Raw genomic sequence first — 22104 nt, forward strand, 5'->3', positions numbered from 1 at the left:
AAAACAGTGTGGTCGCACGGGGAGTCAGTTTTTTAGGGAATAATCGTGGGATTATCTGTATAAAATAGCACAGAAATTAAATAGGAGGGAAAAGGAAAGTTTCACTTTGAAAAAATATATATATATTATTTCTTGTATTTAAATTAAATAATATAATATTTATGCCATTACAAACGGAAAGAAAATGCGCGCATTTGAATTTACATTTTAAATTTCGAATATAATGAAAGTAAATTTACTTTAAGCAGCATAAATTCTATTGGTTAAGGTTTTGCACATTTAAAATAATAATGTATAAAACTTGGCAATAATGATAATACAATATAAAAATCTTGCAAATTTATTTTGTTCCAAATTAAATCGCATAATTTACATTTAAGTGCGAACTGCTTAAGAATTTTTACAGTAAAACTTTATTAAATATTTAATATACGTTTAAATTATAAATGTTATTAGATAAATATAATTTTTATAATGTAAAATTCAAATTATCTGTCGTGTAAACATATTAAAAATTTACTGTAAGAGTAATTTAGTAATAAAAAAAAGGAAAGAAAACAAGGGCCTTAAAGAATTAAGAAATGAGTCTGGTAAACATATAATTTGAATTGTTTCCATGCGATGAGAATAAAATGGCGTACAATTAAATGATGAACTTACTTCCTGAATGAAATTTATACTGTATTCTTTTTTATGAATTCGTATAGTCTAAAGCATCGCTACACTCCATCAATTGCGTTGATGCTAAATGAAGTGGATAAGACTGTGTTTTAACTTAATTTTTGCAATTTTAGATCCCTTTCTAACTTCTTATAAGATTGGGATGTCGTGCTTAGAGCAACTTACACAGGTTACAGTGCGGAAGTAAAAGACCTCATATCCGAATATCAACTTCTTTGTTGAGGGTCCTTCTCGCTTCGGGGTAGACACTTCCCGTCTACTTCATCCAAAAATTCTCTTCTTTTAACTTCTCTGTGATTAATGATGACCACCTGGAGTATTGTAGCTGAACCAATTTGTCAATTATTGTAGCGGGTGCAAAATGCCAACTTATTATTAATGTTTTTTTTTTCTCTCTCTTCTCCGTCCACTATTAAAATCGTGAAATGAACTCAAGCTGATTTCCTGCCTTTTGATAAATGATTTTACATGTTTTCTTTGTTTGATTTACAAAAATTCCAAGGTTACGTATCAATTAAATGTTGCAAACAAACATATTTTCCCCACGTCCTAAAAACTACTTTTCATTTTTTTTAACGCATTTTATAATGTAAAAATCCTATTCTCCGATTCGAGATGGCAAAAGTTTTAGTAAAAGTCGATGTTTATTGAAGATTCTGAAGTGATTTTTAATCTCGGTTATCGGCACTTATCGCCTCTTCAAACAAACATCTCTAGATAAAACACAAGCGTACGATAAAAGTAATGAAAATATACTTTTTACTCTAGCAATTTTCGGTAACTAAGTCGATTATCTTCTTTTATATAACATTAAAAACCGTGGTGAATGGCACGAAAATCCTTTGCCGGAGCGTCAAAATTCGTGGCTGGTGAAATTCGCCTTTTCCTCCAAGACAAAACGAAGTGGGACGTGCCAGATCGACTCGCTAGCGCTTTATAACTTTCGATACACCAAGAAGAAACGGATAAATGCATTCTCTTTCGGTCGCTTTAACCTCAGACATGTAAAAATAGCGGTTTGGGAGAGACGGAACGGTATGCTCATGCGGTATGCAGCTTCGCAACGGGCTGTTACTTATAAGGAACCACATTGCCCGGCAAATCACGTGATCGTATTGCATCGGCCGTATCCCTCTAAACTTTTATCATAAATAAATTTGTACAGTCGCAGATAGAACCGCATCCAGACATCACTTTCCTCCCTCCGACTTCTAGCTTCCGATCACCTGCTGAATTAGAATAGACTTACTGGCGTCGTCCATTTGTTCTAACCAAAAGGGAGAGTAGAAGCTTCGTAGGAGAGATCTTTAGAAGTGCAGGAGGCCAAGCAGGGGGTGGGAATGAATTGCGTTCGCTTGCAGGCTACACCTGTCACTGTCCCCTGTTTAGATCTTGAGTCATGCCAGGAAATCTTCGATTCGATCCGAGATAAGCTGCAGAAGGTACTTGTTGCTGGCCGAGACTTTAAACAATATTTTCTTCTAAAGAAACTAAAAAAACAAAAGACAAAAAAAAATCTTTTTGGCAGATACACCGTTCGATATCACGTACTTAAATATATATATTTGCATTATCGAAGGTAAGAAATGCTGTCAAAGAAATCATCAATGATGTAGGTAAGAACTATTATTACAACCCTCCGGTTACTATTTCTTTACTTCTTTAATGATCGGAAGATAACGGACTTTACCGGAGGCTCTGTAACAAATTCAGCTTTTGATACTGTTTATAAAGACCCCATCTGTATCGGCATTGGTCCGATAGCCTTCAAACGACTGGCTAATTTTCCAAGCGGATCTTTTAAAGTTCCATTAAAATAGTTGAGGTGATAAAAGCCATCAACACCGAATAGAAAAAGATCGTTTCGACTCTGCGCAATCCGTTTTAGGCTTTTGGCTACTATAAAAATGTCCGCAGACGGCAACTTGTGCCCGATCCAGATGTAAACTACATAAATCTTGTTTAGTAATGGCTAAAGCTTGCCGGACTTGTATTCTAAATGCCTACTGTAATCTATCTCTATTGAAGGCAATGGTTGCTAAGTGTATCGAGTGCCTTTTTTTTCTTCTTCTTCTTCGAGAGCATCATTCATTGAGCAAAATCTCGGCCAGGACGATGTCTATCGATACGACTACAAGAGAGGGAATGAACTTCCCGTGTTCGTTGGATGTTGCCATTTTTGGATTAAATATTAATTAATGTCAATATTTTATGACGTCTTCAAACGTGTTTTGCTTTGATAAACAGTACTTAAAATCTAGAGAAAAAAGGAAATTAAGGCTTATTTTTGAGCGAAAAAAGTCCAAGAAACGAAATCAGGAAAGAAGAAAATGTAATAAAAAAGAAAAAAGCCTCTCTTTTCGATCACCTAATGGAATATGCCTTGCTTATTTGAACGTCTTCTATGGATTGACAATCCAAAAGAAGTGGTTGGTTTCTTCAAAAATTTACAGTTTTCCACGGCTGAAAGTTGGACCAAAATAGGACTTTAAACTAGGAAGCTTATTAAGCTTTCTTTTTTTCTTTTCCTTTTTATTATTTTCTGCTTCAGGAATTGGTAAATCCATTCGTATAGCTACATTAAACACATGTTTATACTAGTAAAAATTATGAAATATAATCAAAGCACCGCGTATACTTTCCAGATTTAAACAGGTTGTGTGATGGAGGAGGAGAAAAGAGAGAGAGAAAAGGTCACGGCATTGAAACCAGAATTATAAACAAAACTTTTAAACTTATCAGAGTTTCAGAACCTTGTCCCGCTTCCTATCGTGCTAGAATGGACTATAAACTCTCACTTTTATTAAATAACGAGGCATTTAAAATCCCGCAATGCTCCTTAAGAGGTGGATTAAGGTCAAGGGGATGGACACAACTCGTTTCTTCCTAAATATAGTAGACCTAATTTAAATGGAACCCTCTACGAGAGTCATTTTCCACGAGATCCGGTTTTTGGATCCGCACATCTGTGGGTACTTCAGTGTAAAAGGGGCATAAAATCGAGTTTTCTATACAGAAGCAAGTAGGATAGACTACGTTGAAGTGGTGAATAAAAAGGCCTATCCTAAATACTCCCTTTCTTACGACACTAATGACCTATCGGATCTTCAAATGATGTTATAATTAAAGAAGACGTCATTAACAAAACCGGTAATTAAACTTTTAATTCTTAAAAATGAATTAATCTCCACACAAAAACCACTTGTTTACAATAAAGACTTTCAGAAAGATATGGGGCTTCCGAAATACTATCTTACTAAGAAGACATGTGACAGATGTCAGCTTGGGGTGTTTCGAGCGTCGTTGTAGCCTTATCAACTTCAGATGTTTGCGTAGAAATTTAACTTAAAACAGCAACCGAGAGAGCCACTCCACGTCTTTAAAATGAATTTTTTTAAAAGATGAAGCATCGTTTAAGAAACTACAAGACTTTGCACATAAGAAACTAGAAAAGATTTGGTGCCGTACGCAACGAAGCTGGTCCTATCTAAAAAAGATTTATCCTTATCTCGCTACCAATTGATATATATATATATATATATATATATATATTATCTTTCTTTGTAGGACAGCATACTTTATTCTTCAGTCTCTCCTCGACTTAAATCTTTGGTCAAGGACGCGAGATTAATGGTAAAAGGTGTGTTCTGCAAGGAAATTTGTAATTTTACTATGTCAAAATTTATGCCGAATTACGCTATAATAATTTTTTAAATAGGTTATGAATAATTAATATCGTATTAAGTTCATTCCTTGTTAAAATTTTACAACGAAGAACAGGTTAGAAGAGAGTTGCGATTTGCAAGGAATAATTCTTCTTCTATGAAAATATTTGTATAATAAAAATCGAATCTCATCAACGAAACTAGTTCGAGCGGAGTTTAACACGAAAAATAATGATAATTGTCTCTGATAGGCCTACTTTTTGTTAAAGTTTTATATCGTTAACGAGAAAAATATGAAAACAATTTAATTGCGGAGGATTTATTAGTTTATAAGAAGAATAAACAATTATTATTATATGAAAATTTACAAGATCCAACGATAAAATCTGGTTCATCGGTAGAATATAAACTAGTCTTGGATGGTTTTCTTAATGAAAATGTCTGAACAATTCTGTCTGGCGCTTTCATTTCGTAATTTAAATTCTATAGCAGCACATTTGGATACAGTATTTTATAAATAAAAAAGGACCGCTACGAAAGTAAGTCCTTAATGAAATTAACAATAGCTCGGGTTTTTTATTTTTTTTAAAAATAATTACAGTTTGTAAAGGCCCTATATCTCAAAATACAAGATATATTTTTTTAGATTTTTAACGAGAAACGTCTCGGATGTCGGGATGTGGCGACAAAAAAATATAAAGTTGGCATATAATTTACTAGTTTAAAAGAAGAAAATCAAAGTTTGCGTACGATAAAATCTAATATTATCGACGAAACTAGTTTGGGTGGCGTTATTCGCAAAATGGCGATAATCGTTTCTGGTAGTTTTAGCCGTCACCTAAAGAAAGGAAGGGGATGCCCGAACGAAATTCTATTGAATCGTTGAACGCGAAGGATGTGCTGGAAAGATGAACACGGAAAGACAGGAAGGGGTCATGTTACGACATCCGGGAGAGGGACATTTGTTAAATCACCTCACGAGAGACAGAAATCCACCCATCTTCTGCGAAAACAGGAATTCCTGTCTGGAATAGGACGTTTCCACCCACCCCAAATCTCCCTTAACTGTCGTCTCACTTCTTCCCCTCGGCTCTTCCCCGTTTATTTACGTTAGTCTCTCACCCGTCTTCAGTTAATCTCGTCTACTTGACCACCTGGCCGCCATTAAGGGAACTTCCGAGTCAACATTTTTGATGAAGTTATAGAAGCGGAGGTTGGACGAGAGAGAAGTTATCTTTTTATCTGGCACAGCAACGACGTTGCGAGCGATATTTTGATCTTACCGATATTTAATTTAATTTCTTTAAAACTATTTTCACCTTTAACTTTCCCTCTGGAACCGGATTATTTAGTAGAAGTGGTAGAATTTTTCCCCTTTCTTAAATCGGGATTGAGACGTGACTTATCAATTAAGCGGGGGGAAAAGAGTTTCGATTCATCCTTCACTCTACTTATTATCCTCCAAAACAGAGGGCACCTCATCGTCGACACCTCTAAGAACCAGTTAGAACCTGTTATCCCTCGCAACTTCTTAAAGTAGCCCTTGAAACATTCCGTTCGCCCACTGACAAGTCCTGTTTGACTAACTGGTTCCTGCAAAACATAGAGGCGAACACCCAATGGTGGAAGATTTGCATCAACTTGGGGTCGTTGTTTGTCGTCTTGGATCGTCTCCAACTCTCAAAAATAAACACTCTAATCGTTATTATTCTTTTAAAAATAGTTTACGAGTCCAATTTTTCGCTTCTTAAAGTTGAACAACTCTTTTATTATACCTATTATATATATATATATATAAACACACACACGATTTATATAGATTTTTGAGCCCGATTTAAAGGACAAAAAATGCTAGCAACATTTCTGAATATCGTAAACAAAAATTATTCCAATGATTATTTAAAAATACAAAAACAAAAAACCTTTCTATCTCGATTTAGAAAAAGAAGAAAGTTAGTTGAAATTCAATCTCCCTCGAGAACACCACGTTCTTAAGAAAACAGCAACAAGGCTGATTTCTGTCTGTCTCGATGAAGATGACCGATCTTCCTGAAATAAATCCTAGTGTATATATATATATATATACTGTATAGTTTATTTTTTTTATTTATATTCTTCCTTCTTTCCTTTCCCTACCACATTAAATCCAAATATATGTAAAAATTCTCCGGGAGGAAGTGAATTTTTAATGGCTGTTTACGTTCGTAGCCATGCTATTTCTGTTTCAAAAGTAACGGGATTGTTCGGAGATGTGCTTCTTAATGGGAACCATTATGTCTGTATCTAGAAACTGAAAACAACTCGGCAGGAGGTCTGGAGGGGCAATTCTATCTTGCACTTAAGTAAAACAACGATTAGAGAATCTCGAATTATTGTAAATATCTCGAAATCGGGTCTTAAAACCGATGGGATCGTCCATCAGTGCAACTCCCACGTGGCTACAGAATGGAGGACTCTCTGGGACACGCAGTCGCTGCACATCGCTGCTCTTGCGTAAGGTTAATCGCTACTGGATGATTTCGGATGGGCATCTTTACGAAGCCTCCCATAACCTTTCTTGACCCCTAGCCAACCCAACTTGCTTAAGAGCATGTATATATCTCTCTCTAAACTTGCTTCCATTCCTTTCTTGAATCTCGGTATTTCGGTTCTGTCTTAGCAGTTTTTTTAAACCAAAGATATGTCAACAACCTTGAGTGTGGTTGAAAAAGTTTGTAGTAAACCGCTTACGCGATCTTCGCGACATTACAATATCGTTAGAGCGTGTCAAGGACGTTGCAAACATTCGAAACGGACATCGGAAAGTATCAAAAATCGAGCCAAGGACCGAAAGAAAAGTAAAAAAATAAATAAATAAAATAAAATCTAAGGATTTTCGTGGGAATCGCTCGCTACTCTCGAGAAAACTTACAAATTTTGTACTTACCATTGACAAACTCCCGTTGGGATGAGGATAAGGTGAAACCACATATCCAATAGGTGTGGCGTGAGATATAGTTTCGAAAGGTTTACCTAAATTTTAAAAACGTGCTTTTAAAAATGTCTTCTGAAATGACTTATATATATATATATATATATTCATATAAAATATTCTAGATATATTAATGTGAAAAAGCGTGACTCCGGAATTACAAATATTGTAACAATTAAGGCTTTAGAAAGATAGAAGAGTGCGGAGAAGGCAGTGGAAATTTTTAAATTAAGCTCTATAAATATTTATCGCGTGTGGTTCTTATCTCGGACAATCGACTACATTCCGCGAGGTTGACAACAATGTCAACAATGCCGGCGCGATCCTTACCTGCCTGACTGACAGTCCCGGGTCTCGACACTTGGCTGTTCTTCCCGCTAGAGTATCCTTCGTTGGAACTTTTTCCCTAACGGAGGAGGTAAAGAGACCAAAAAAACCATCAAAGGACGGCACGGGGCCCTAAGGCAAATTTCAACGCTTCACCAGTAACAGCACCCACCTACCTTCTCACCCTCCGTTACCAGACTGGACTTTAGATCCGTAAGGTTTTCCGAAGACCTTTCTTCTTCTTCTCCCTCGTCCTTGAACACTTTGATCTCATCAGTCGATGCCAAGTCTTCTCCGCCGCTCCCGCCAACATGCGGCATTTTTCACACACAAAAACTGTTCGATTTCGATGCCTAGATTCGACTTAAATCCTCAAACGGCAACGTTAGTAGTAGGGAAGACGGGCCCGACGACATGGAGACGAACCACAACCCACCTCGACTGCTTTAACCTTCTGACAAATCAGATTGAGGGCGAAAACGAGACTGCCCCGGCACACCAATCACGCTCGAGACGTTGGGTCGCCAGCCGCTCGGCGCAGATGCGCGGCGCGGCGTGACGCCAGCCTGCCACTTCGTATTGGAGTGAAAGTTTCCACCGTCCCCATAAATAAAACATGATAATTATAACCATCCTCGGTTATTTGTGATGTTGTTTACCCCTCCCCGTGCTCGGTTCGAATGGGAAATACTCACATTTGCCACTTACGACATGTTAAAACGCTACCGGAACCGATTAAACCCGAGGTTAAAGTCCCTTCTCTTCTATCGCGTGTTTACGCTCGCTTCGTATTATAAACGGGCCTTATAAAATTGTTTTCGTGTTGGAAAGCCTTTAAAGTCCTTCTCCCACTACAAATACCCTATACTTTCGTTACACGTCTAATTATTTTTTAACTATTCTCGTACTGGAAGCATCTCCGATGGACGTAACAAGATTTTCTGATTATTTTAAAATTCAAAAATGGAAATTAACCTGATTCATAACTTAATTAAAACCATTAAAATTAAACTGGTTTCTGCAAAAGACCTTAATCATATTTGTCTCTTTAGATTTGATAATTTATCCAGTGTAAGAAGCCCATTTTAAATAGGTTAGAATTCACAAAAAATCAAGTCGTTTAAGATTCTCTTAAGGCCCTACGTGCCTCTACTGGTATAGAATTAGGCATTTACGGGCCGTAGGGGGTTATCGTTTCCTCGATAGGCCCTTTAACATCGCTCCGAAACGTAGCTACTTCCAATTTTTTTCCACCTATCGAACCTCATATCTAATCGCAACCAAGCATTTAAGCAATTTTAGTCGGTGGCCAAAGAGTAAGTAATATATAACCGAGTGAGGATTGACGTCATGAATTTTATACTAAGCATTTCGCCTCGTCGCTGACTTCCAAGGACCTTCTGAATTTAGATTATCTCCAATAGTAAGCCACTTACCAAAATATACACCACTTAATAATTAATTAATTAAAAAATAATGTATATTAGCTAATAATTAAATTAATTATCTATTAATTTATATTTAAATTATTTTACAAATAAGACTGGCACTTTAAAAAAAATTATGCGTAAATTCTATTTTAAAATTAAAGCTAAACTTTAAAAAAAAGAAAGCTGAAAGAACCGAAAAAACAGTTTAAAAAATGAAAGAGACTATAAATAAATATTTAAAAATGTAATAGACACTATATTTAGACTATATAATTTAAAACAATTATTTATAGATAATTGCACAAGGCGAAAAATACATTTTTTTTTTCAAAAATAACAATAAATATTCGTTAATTTATATAAAAAATGAAATATTTAATAAGAGAAAATAAAGAATTTAAAATTCTTATAGTTAAAAATATGGGAGGAAAACACGTAGAGAAAACACTGAATAGAATAAATTAAATGAGCAATTTTAAATATATTATTTACGTTAAATAGTTAAAGAACTGATAACCAATATAAAAAATGTTAATTATTGATTTAACTAATGTTATAATCGGGGCTAGAATAAGCTATAATATATAACAGACTCTTCCTCTCCACTAAATAATGATACACGTAAATATGCGAGGCCTTAAACTGTTTTTACATAGTTGGCACGAATCTGTCCATCGATGGAAGGAAAAAGAAATCAGGAAGACCCAATGGGAGGATGACATCAGAAACTGGGCCAAGAGAAGATTGTCAGAGGCTACTCCGGACGTTGGCTACTTGAGAAAATTTGTCCACCCCCCTGCAACCTCTGGATAGAGAATGTCACTTGAAACAAAGCGAATAATTATATATTTTTTTAATAATTAAAATCTTATTTTTACGGACTATTGACAAAACTTATATTATTATTCGTTAAATTTCCATTTAATTCAAGTACGGGGATCTGTTTCTACATTTTCTATCAACATTGTCTAAATTCGTCGCTTATTTGTCTAGATATCGTCTATTGTTATTAGTTCCGATATCGCTTTTAATATTTATAATAATCCGTTGAAATTTATAATATATCACCATTATTTACACTTGAATATATCTCTATATTCGTTCTATTTTTATAATGTGTTTAGTCTAAAGCTTTGATTCTAAGCTTAAATAAAAACCAATACAATAGACTTTACGCACGCCAGTCAATAAATTCATCATTCCAACATATTTATTTTTAAATATAAATCTATATTTTTTTAAAGGGCATTTATACCTAGGTTATTAATCGGGACGTAAACGATGCATACAATATTTAGACTTATATTAATTGCATACTTTGATGATAAGATACGTGTAGACTATTATATAAACTGCATTTTATTCTATTCTAACGTTGATAAATTACCAGCCTATTATTATGTAGTTCTATTTTAATACGTGTTTTATATAGATTTTACGAGTTAAATTTTGTCGCAGGGACATTATAAACACATGATTTATGCATGGAATAAACAGTAAATTAGGCATTTATGTGAATTGGGAGAATTGTGGTTTATTTAAGCATAAAATTTGACACTTACGATATGTATCTACGCGTAAAGATTTCAGATAAACACATAAATATGGATTATGTTCGATAAACGCGACTTATATTTGGATATATCCGAAATCACACTTCTTAAAATAAGTAAAACTGTAGGAATTAAGAGCTTAAAATTTAAAATTTCCCCCCTTTAAATTAATATTTAAAAAAACGCTCGATTTATGTAGCCTAAACTAAACATGGCTAGAAAAAATTCTAAGGTTATTAAAAAGTATAGTATTTGTCTATAGAGCTACACGACTTTCAAATCAAATTTGTAATGTAAAATTTTTTTTCTTCCCCAAACCGAAGTTAATACGAATTATTATGTATCTATATTATTGTCTTTGTCGATCGTAAAATTATAATAATGGTCACGTGTAAACTATGGACGTAATTCGTCAAGTAGTAAAGTCTAACAGACACAATCGTAAAATTCGTTTTAATGTTTTCGGATAGTCGAAAATATTCCTCGGGCAAAATAGTCCAACGAAGAACGAGAGGGAATTATCTGACGATCTTTATTGAATGAAGAGGAGCATAACTATTCCTTACTCCGTTTTCGGTAGTAGAATTCGGACATTAAGCAATTCATTCATTTTTTCCACTTGTGTTATGTGTTCTGCATAATAATAATAATAGTAATAATAAAATTCGTAAAAGAAAAACTACCTTATAAGGTTATAACATTGGGGAGGAGGCAGTTGTGCACGGTAGTAAAAGCATACTCCTTTTTTCTCTCTCTTTGTTTTTTCATGCATCGCGTAATATGAACATATCCGCTTTTATGCGTGATAGATGCGCATTAATAATGATTTTATAGGGATAATTAAAACTTTTTCTTCATTACTTTATATTTTATATAATTTATTATTTGATACTTCTAACGGCCTTTGTTGATTTATAATCTATAACTCCCCCTTTTAATTTATAGTAGTAATAACGCGTGTGTACAAATTAAATATAAAATACATCAAAATTGTGTGTTAATTCTACATATTGGTATGCTCGACCGTTTGTCTTAACTAAAACTGCAAGATTATTCATGAATTTTATAGTGAAAGTAGAAAGATTATCCACCTTTCTGTATTTTATCCTTGATTCTGTTGACATAAACGCAAAATTAGCCACTAATTCGATACGTTAGTCCGTAATATCAGTTGGATAGCGAGATCATCCGTAGATATTGAACAGTAATAACAGGATTTTCTGATAAACGTATAGATATAACTAACTTCAAAGGTATCCGCCGATAAACTATAACAGTCATTGACAACGTAATCTATCCTCTATACTTATGGATACTATAATAAAATTATCAGCAATTTTTATATCAATGGCAACGAGATTATTCACATATTCCATTGACATAATGACCTTCTGACTTACTTGCAAAGACATTCCATTTATTCTTCGGCCTGTTAACAAGATTATTCATTGATTTACTAACGATATCATCATACATTCATATCTATGAAAATATTCTAATTTCGCATTAATAGTGGCGAATAATGGCATCAACGGTATAATAATTTGTAGATTAAATGCTTTAAAAAGCAAAGGATCGTCTCTGTTAGTTCTAGTAATAAGATTCTCTTCGAATTCTTTACAAACAGTAAATGTAATATGATTGATAACGTAACGTAGTTGAATTCGTAACGTTAGGCCCAAGTAGTTAAGCGTCACAACCGGATATTTGTAGTAAAATGGAGAATTATCATATTATATACATTACCTAGTATCGTAGAAGATTATTTATCATAACGGGAATATTTATCTCGTTATCAACGATGGATCTTCCCGAGGTGAATACATTACCGACCTTAATAACCGTTACGATGCAAAACGAATAATATTTTGATCAATAATCATTTTAAAATTAAGGGAAGATAATTTGCAAGAGAACAATGCAATCTCCGGATTAAAATCTTCCCAATGAATAACATAAATCTCCAGATTTTTCTATGATAATCATTTTGGCAATTATCTTCTGCTTAGCATGTATCTATTCGTAGATCACTCGGAATTTTAAATTAGTACTTAACTCATTAATTGCCTTATATTCATGCAGGATTTTTTTGGAAGGGAAGAGGCCAAGCTGCTAGATAATGGCCGACTTTCGTCACTCCGGGAAGATGCTACGAAAAAATATTTCTTTTGAATATTATAACAACAACCTCGGGGATAAGTACGCCGAGATTAAAATATAAATTATTATATACATATATTAGGAGATTAAATTTTATTTATTCGTTTTTAAGATTATTTCAGCGATGACGTCGCAAACCGTTTTGTGACGTTGCGACTGTTGTAAAAATCTCTGAAGACGACATCGTGCCTTATTTTAAATAATTGAATTTACTTTTAAAAGCGAAATTGTTTTATTTAAATCGATTTTTAAATAAGTTTTAATGTTAATTTTCGCAGACTATCATATCTATCCACTGGATTTTAAAATATAGTTTCTCCCCCATATCCCCACTGTGTGTAATGCCAAACTCAAAAATATTTTTGTTTTTAGACGGTATAAAATGACTTATACTTTATATATTATTTAGTCCACTAAATAAATAAATCTTTCGTTTTTAATTTCTACATTTATACATTAAATTACGGCAGATAAACTTTTTAAGAATTATTCTTTTCTTTTTTTATTTATAGTTTTGTCATTCAGTGTTTGTTTTACACACATTCTTTGTTATTAAATGAATATCTTTTGTCATTTTCCAATCAACCAGCTCTAATATTTTAATACTAATTAGCGAATTATTAAGTTACGGTGTAAAAGTTTTTGTACCGTAACTTACAATACAGTAGCAGTTTTCTTCGATCCGGACATACTTCATTAATGAGTTTTCCCTTATATACTTTATTACAGTGCCTTATTTATTTAATTTTTTTATTTCGTCAGACCAATTTAAACCCGAGAAATGATTTAAATTTGACAAGCGAGCCAATTAAACAAAGGCGATACATCTCGCCTTTCTAATGGAGATTAAACACATCGTTAAACAAACAATCTATAACAATCTGTGATCGATTTTTCTCTTAGTCGATAATCCACCCAAATACCTTATTTCACGTGTCCATTTTGATTTCACGCTTCCCTAAACAGAACCCCAATGTTACTCTTCTCTTCATTTCTACATCACAGAACTCCTTTAACATCCATCTAATCAGTTAAACCCTTCAAACCTTTGTCAAAAATATGATTTTAATTTAAATAAATAATGGAGATATTTAATCGTTGATAGTTAATTTACTAATATTCACGAAATTTAATAAATATTTAGGTTTTTAATAGATTAAAAATGCATCCTGTCAATGCAAATTTTGGCAAGAGGATTTTTAAATAAGTAAAAAAAAAAAAAAAGAATTTAATTTCTAAAAAGAATAAAGATTTTTAAAAGAATTTTTCTTCCAATATTCGACAATATATGTATTTCCAAGTAACTGATTTTTTTAATCTTATTCGGTATAACAGATCGAATGTTGGCTTGACTGCATCATCCCTACTTTAGAACGTATCTTTCTTGTGCAGAGTTTCCATCGGATTCTTATCAGATTTTTCATTTTATATACGATAGCCCTGGGATATTTTGATATTTCCCGATTCTCGTTCGTTCCTTTTAACGCAAATTCTGAATTAAAATCGGGTTTTTTTTTTTTTTTTAATATACCGAAAATCAAGTATGTACAGTACAGTACATAGATGTGATCTGAGATATTTTGTTACATAATACGGTTGTTGAAAGTTTATACATTTTTATGATTTTACTCTGTCGATAGGATGGTAAATAACTTTTCTATCTGTTTACATATTGAGTAAAGTTGCTTACATCCGGCTTACAGCCATTAATCTTAGAGCAGACACAAAAGAAAAATCCTCCATCGAAAGAATAGACAATTTTTACGAGTGAATCTTTTATGAGATTTCTTTTAATGCTCATTAAACTGGATTTTACTACTCGAATTTAAACTTTAATTAAAGTTTTGTCGCTAATGGCAACGTGTTAAATGACGTAATAGCGCCACGTTTCTCGTCGTGGCGAAATTTATCTCCTCCCCTTCACGTTAACGTCACCGTTAAGCACCGCCCATAATCGTTTAACCGAATTTTGTTTTGTCTCAGCCAGCCGTGTTGTCCGATTGGATTTATTTTATTTTATTTTATTTTTTACCGTTTCGAGTGTTAAAAACGGAGAGGAAGTGCGTTTAGTATCGTATAACACGAGGAAAATAAGGGAGGAAAAAAAAAAGAAATGATGCAAATCAGAACAGAAGATGCATTGTCAAATACAAGGCCCGCCCTAAATCCCGTAACAATGCAATAGAGGAGGAGTTGCTTTAAACCGTGTTATAGTAAATTCGAGGGTTTTTTATTTATTTATTTATTTTTAAAGAATAGAATAACTACGTAAAAACTTAAGTCTGTTTTATATGCCGGATAATCGAGCTGAGAATTTACTTGCTCTCTACAGAAAAACAAAAGTTTAGGCTTTAAAATCATATACTTTCTACAGCACTTTGATTAAATTTACTCTCGATTATCCGTAGAGATTTTTATTATTATTTTTTTAAAATTAGTTTTGAATTTCGAAGTGTAACGGTTTAATTACAATTTTCCTTTATCTACAGAGAAAAAGTAAACAAAATTTAAATAATCTGCACGAATTTTAACCGGATAATCGAGGTGAAAATACTCATTAAAATATAGGTTAATTATTATTACTATTACATTTTATAGAAGAAGATTGCGGTTTGAATTGAGATTTTTCAATACTTACGCAGTGTTACGGATTAGTTCGAGTTGGATAATCGAGTAACGAGATGATTAAAATAAAGGAAGGAAAAAAAATGGCGCGTTGACAAGTCGGAAACAGCGGACAGAACATTTAGAGTTATTTATTTATTTATTTTTTTGGTTTTAATTTAAATCCGACTAGTGTTGCGAGTAGTGTTCTTATATACATATCGAACACACAAGACGACACAGCGATGACGGCGATTGGACGAGAGATCGTTTCTATTTCATTCGAAAACGGTCCGGTTACGGGACTCAAGGACGAAATAAAATAGAAAAATCGGCCAATTAAATGCATTATTATTGTCGGGGACCTTCTAAGTTTACAACTTATCTGTTGGATGATGCTAAGGTTGTTTATTTTTCTCATTTCTAACTCTCGATCGTCTAACAGATAAGATCCGGTCGCGGCCACTCGTTATTAATTGCGGTCACGTGATCGAGTTCCTTCATCTTAAAAACGTTTTAATGCACGCTAAAAGTCGTTCTTTAAATGATGTCACTCGCGTCGAAATCGTTTCGTATAAGAAATAAATTCCGTTTCCGTCACTTCCGACAGAAAAATCTCGTAATATCCGCGACGAGAAGTATCGCTTGTAAGTCACATGGTAAGTCACGTGTACGTACGTCACGTAACGTTTGCGTTCGTGCTGCCAATCTTTTTCTCGAGTATTTCGTGATTGTTAAAATAACGGTATAAAAATTACGTGACTTTTACTCATTTTTGCGAAATCCAATTTTAAAAAATACCTACAAAATCGCCGGATTAATAATAATATATAATTCATTTTATCTATACTGATACCGATCACGTGATTACAAAACATCTGATCTCGCGTCACGTGATTTTCCGGCATTTTGTTTAGGCCTTGTCACAACGCTAAGGAGGATCACGTGACATCCGTTCTACTTAATACAGCAATAAAAATGGCTAAAATTCAGATAAACGGGTTTATATCGCTAAAACAATTCTTTCTTTTTTTTTTTTTTAAACGACTGCAGACCTCACGCAAAGTACGATCACGATTTTCCTTTTTTTTTTTCTTACTTTCGCCACGCGACTATCGCGGGCCACTTACATTATCGTTGGCAATTTTCGCTATTCGAAATTTTAAGCGTACGATCCTGACGTCACCGGACTTAATCCAATGAGACGAGTCGAACCAACCGAAGCAGATTAGGCACATCACGCGCTGACGGAAGTATTCTCGGATCGAGAGACGAGACTTCAAAACTCCACCGCAACCTAATATGGTACGATAAAGGGGAACCGACTGGCGGGGATCAAAGCGCCGACTCTTCCCTCCTAGCATCTGTATAACATAATAATTTAGCAAGTAACCTTCCCAAACCCATCAGCTTTTTTTCCCCTCTCTCTCGTTCTGTTTCGGTCCCCGGAGAGTCGCTCCGTAAGCAGTTAGTGGGGTCGAAATTATGACCTCTACACCTACGCTGTCAGTCACGTGACCGCCGTCTTCTCTCGCTTTGTCCGAGAATCTCGTGACCGGCCGATCGACGACACAATGGAGTCTGAGCGGTTTGCTAACCACCTGTTGCGCTCGAAAGTCGAGCAAAGTCTAATGACAGGGACGATTTGTTAGCGCAGGCACTAACTTCCTGACTTGACAATTCTCGAATTCTCACATTTATTACAGTATGCGGGCTTCAGTTATTACATTTAAGCCATATATTTATGGAAATTGGAAATATACACTTTAAAACTCTTAAGTATGATGATTCGCTATTGCTTCCGTTAAAGAAGCGTGCTGCCATCTATCTCTTCGACTACAAATTATTTTAAAATTTCGAATTTTCTGCATACTAGAGCCCTCTATAATAGGGCTCTACTGCATACGAGTGCGTCCCGCCATCTGACGATCGAATGGCGTACTAATTCAGAATTTACAGAATAGCTCCTACATAAGGACGGATTTAAGCAAACTAAAATTAAACAAAAAAATTAGTAATAAATGTTTTTTTAATGATATATTTGTATTTTTTAGGTATTATATATACAGGTATTAAAAATAGTGAAAGGCATTGTGCGTTAAAAAGAAAAGCGTTCGTATAAAGCGTAAAAGTCTGCGGAACATATAAACACTATCGGCTCTAGCCTTAAGGCCACAATACCTTAAACACAGCAGCTTTACTTGCATTTTGCGAAAGAAGTTTTAGGGCACCTCAGACTTGCTAACAATGTATAAATTTTGCGCCAATTTTTCCACTCTGTGAGACCGAAGTTTGATCGTACAGTACCTAGAATCGGCTTAAACATTGAATTTTATACAGGCTACTAAAACCATAAAAATGGAGGTTATCATGCGAAACGCTCTGAAAATTTGATATAAAGTATATCCCACTAGCTGGACTAATAGGGGGTGAACGTTGTCCAAGTTAGCGGGCTGTTTTTTCCGGCGGCGTGTAAAACGAGAAGGCGGATATAGAGTAATTTATTACGATCAGCTCTGTACAGAAGTTTTATTGAGCTGAGATAATAATGCCGAATTTTTCTATTATTACAGGATACGATGAACTCAAAAAAATTTCATGACTGTAGTGCACAGCAATGTACAGTACAGTACAGTGTAATTTAGTAACTCGCTGACTACAGTAGCATAATGCGCGGATTTTAAGTTACTTTTTCGGGTTAAATTTTCCTATGGTAGTCAAAATGTCGGCTCGTCTCTGATTCAAGGAAACAGAAAAAAGAAAACAGTGGGGACGCACGTTCTAAACCTAACCTAACCTATTCTAATAAATTACCATAATTATTACCAACCAACTTATTAGGTTAGGTTAAGTTAGAACGTGCGTCTCCACTGTTTCCTTGAATCAGAAACGAGCCGCCATTTTGACTACCATGGCTAAATTTAACTCTTTTTCGAAAAAATTTGTCTACGTTATGCGAAGCTCGAGTTAGCTGAGGTTTACTGTAATTGTCCAGTTGCATATTTTTATCGAATGTTTTTTTCAACCGCTGTGCCACAAAACTTAAATTAAAAATTCTTAAATCGCTCTAAGATCTTTATAGAGCCACCATTATGGCTGCCATATTGTGAAATCACGAAATGGAGACAACCCGATCAACTCTGCGCTTCGAGAAAAAGTTTTCTAATTACAGCACTAACAATAATACACTGTACTGTGATGTAACAATAGATAACTATAACCTAAATAAGAATTTATGTTTACTTACATTTATTTTGTTTTGTAAGTTCAGTTGTGATCTCAACACTTCCCAATATTTGCATAATTCAACGTAAGATTTAATTAATGAATAGAATTACATAGTATTAATTTAGTATTTAAGTATGGTTAAAATATTAAATAATATTCTACTTATATTTTATAAAAATATTGGCAGAGATAAGTTGATAAAATTTTTATTTTTTCTAGCCTATATCAACCAATTAAAAAATAACCCTTTTATGTATAGTGTACTCGTTTCTTACTCCTAATTTTTGTAAAATAAAATGAAAATAAATACATATAGCCTATATCTTGGGAGGGAGACAATTTTCCAGTCATATTGGGGGTATGGCCGTATGGTCTGTGTCTATACACAGACAATATGGGCCATATCCTCAATATAGCATAGTGTATAACTATTACATTTTACATGACTTGTTGATTAATGGTTTTCTTCGGTATGTTCTCTTTGTAATCAGGCTAATCGATCGTTTTGAATAATTGTAAATTTTAGTAACAATAAATTTCATTGCAATTAATTGGAATTTATAACAGTTGAGTTTTATGCTAATTAACTTACTATTGTTGTAATATTTCTTTTGTAGTCAGAAAGTTTAGTATTGGTATTTATAATTTATTGATGTTTTGATATCTTTACGAACTCCGATGCAAAGTGGGTTTTTCTATATTTTGGACCGTGCATTAACCTACTTTTGGAAGTTTTGTGACTAGGAGTTTTCCCCCGTGCCCATAAAAGACTTTGATTCCTGCTCCTATAACATTATTTTTTACTAACAAAAAACAAAACAAGCTTTATCACTTAATAAAAAGCATGTCTGCGTACGTCGTGCGCGTAAAAAGAGCCCTATACAAAGCTCTGGACAGCCGTGCTTGTAACATATTGTAATGAATAAAATTTTATTTCCACTTACATAAGCTGAGTTAATCAAACAATTGCTTCGATGAATTTACACGGATATATACTGTACTGCACTGCAGTGACATGCCGTCATTGGAAGCGGTGGAAGCGCCGCATTCACATTCCAATGACCTTCCCTTGTATTTTCTAAAATATAAATTTTCATATCTTAATGTACTTTGAATTAATTAAAATTAATATTTTATTATAACTGCATTATGCATCTTATTACAAATTTCTATACTAGGCCTACATGTGAAAAGAACGATAAGATTGCTATTGTATATTCGAATATCAGTGGCGGAATGGAAGCGCTTACGAGACAGCTTCCACGGCGAGAATAACTAAATGGTGTAAAGCAGCCAGAAGGCATTGGCGCATGCGCTTTACAGAGCACCAACCTCAGCCGGTTTAGCTGGTGGAAACTACACACCTGTAACGCTTCTAACGATTCTATCCCTTAGCCACTGGGTAGGGAGCTGTCTAAGTGAATTGTTTAAGATTTAAAAAGTAAAGAGTATTCAATGTTATTTTTATGCACGTTTTTTTACAACGTTATATTTGATTACAGTATAATTAAAAGAAAATTATAATTATAATGGCAGATTTTCAGACATAAAATCTTTAGAATTTTTATCACTTTTAGATGTTTTTCATAATATTAAAATTATTAACAATTTTTCCAAGCGTGTTTTAATTCTTTAAATTAAGTAAATTTTATGGGAATTTTTTTGGTTTATCTAAATTACGTAGCGAATCGCAATATTTATATTCGTGTCCGGCCTATATCGACAAGTAACTCTTAAACATAAAACATTTTATAATTAATGTCGATCCGAACAAAGACGTACTAAAAGAATTATATGATTTAATATCATTAATTTTTACGGTACAATCTACCGGTGAGTCTGCTGAGCGCAGTTTTTCGACCACGAAGCAAATTCATATATTGGCCAGGAACACTCACTCGGTCGGAGGAAAAATTGTCGTCGCTAGCGTTGCTTTCGATAGAAAGAGAGCTTTTAAATACGTCGATGGAGTCGACGACCAGCGACTTTTATGATAAAGCAATTAACGACTTTGCGGAAAAAATAGCCAAATAGAATTAGTTTATTAAAATTAAAAAAACAAGTTTTTCTATCATTGTTTCTATCGTATCAATTTGTATTATGTATGTATTATTTGTATTTTAGAACTAAAATACATAAATTGTTTATTTTTGTCATTTCCAGTATTTGTTTAAAACTCTTATGGAAATGTCATGTACCGGACAGGTCTGACCCGTCACGAAAGACGCGATAAAACGGTTAATTTAAAGAAAAATTTATTAGTTTAAAAAAACATAGGTAAAAGTCGTTTGTAGTCGGACACCCATTGTTTATATCAAACTGCCGGGCAGAAACCATAAATCGCGGAAGGAAGTCGTTCTATGATCGGTGGAAGATCGAATTCGTCTTCGATTTTGACTTTTCTCCCGCTCCGGGTAAGAGTCTCGTTACGTTTAGTAACCAGGGACCAACCACTCGGGAAGCGTGATTGAGAGAGAACGACCAATCAAAATGGACGAAAGAAAGAACGGAGATTGATATAATCTCCGACAATCGAGGACACCTGGCACTCTGTTAACGTTCCGAATAACCAAAACGCCGTGTGTCAACGCGCAAAAAAAAAAAAAAAAAAAAAAACAATTTCTCGTCTATTGTGCCAACCTGTAACCTGTGCCACTTCGGCTTAGACCGTGTTCCCGACTCCAATGGACGAAGTCTCCCCGTGCCTTACAGACTTGTCAACGCCACTGTCCCGCGTCACCTTCGATCGGCCATCGAAGAACCACATCGACGCTCAGGACGTCCGAACGGCTGATTGTACAAAATAGTTTGCTTTAGGACATAGTATATGTTTATTTTATGTTAAAATAAACGGTTTTTGTCAGATACTTGTCGTCTTTGTCTCTACAGCCACCACCCATGTACGAATGGACCCTAGACCATTACTGACGCGCAATTAACTGATTGCCCCTTGAAGTCGGCTTCTTACAGAAACACAGCTTCCCTATCATCAAATGTCACGGCACGCCACTGCTGCACTGTACAGTACATTACTATTTACGATAATCTATTAACATACTTACCGCTACACTCTGTCCACGTGCGACCGAAAACGAAGCTGGGCTGATAATGGAAATCCGAATAGAAACTAGAAATTTGTAGGTCTAAATACACTAAAAATGTAATATCGTTAGCAGCAATTTAGTCAATTGGTCGAATTGAATTTTAAATTAACGCTATATTGTTACTAACAGAGAATCTCCCATTTTTTACACGGGGTGCCGCCGGAGTGAAGAGGAAAAAGTCTAATCACTAGAAATAGGAAAAAAAAAAATAATTCAAAACTGTACACAACAATAATTTTTATTCACAAAATGATAACGTATGCATGTTGCTAACTAAGATTTTGGGGGTCGTCCGACCCCCAAAATCTTACTCAGCAACATCATTCGTTTGTGTAAAGTCCCTCAGCTAGTCACAAATCATTAAAAGCAATGTTAGATAAT

At 34.3% G+C, this 22104-nt stretch overlaps 1 protein-coding gene across 1 annotated transcript in view; it reads right to left on the reverse strand.

Annotated features, from left to right (window-relative positions):
• Positions 1 to 8134, reverse strand: part of LOC136981035 (protein pangolin, isoforms A/H/I/S-like) — a 67367-nt gene extending 59233 nt beyond the window's left edge. Inside the window, exons 1-3 of the mRNA XM_067277291.1 lie at positions 7821 to 8134; positions 7648 to 7723; positions 7273 to 7358 (exon numbers count right to left, since the gene is read on the reverse strand). Coding sequence (XP_067133392.1) covers positions 7273 to 7358; positions 7648 to 7723; positions 7821 to 7964 — 306 coding nt within the window. The 5' untranslated portion in view covers positions 7965 to 8134. The remainder of the gene's footprint in view (positions 1 to 7272; positions 7359 to 7647; positions 7724 to 7820) is intronic.
• Positions 8135 to 22104: the final 13970 nt, after the last annotated feature.

Source organism: Centruroides vittatus, unplaced genomic scaffold (genome assembly GCF_030686945.1).
Source record: "Centruroides vittatus isolate TY-2023 unplaced genomic scaffold, ASM3068694v2 contig_742, whole genome shotgun sequence".
Lineage (NCBI taxonomy): Eukaryota > Metazoa > Arthropoda > Arachnida > Scorpiones > Buthidae > Centruroides > Centruroides vittatus.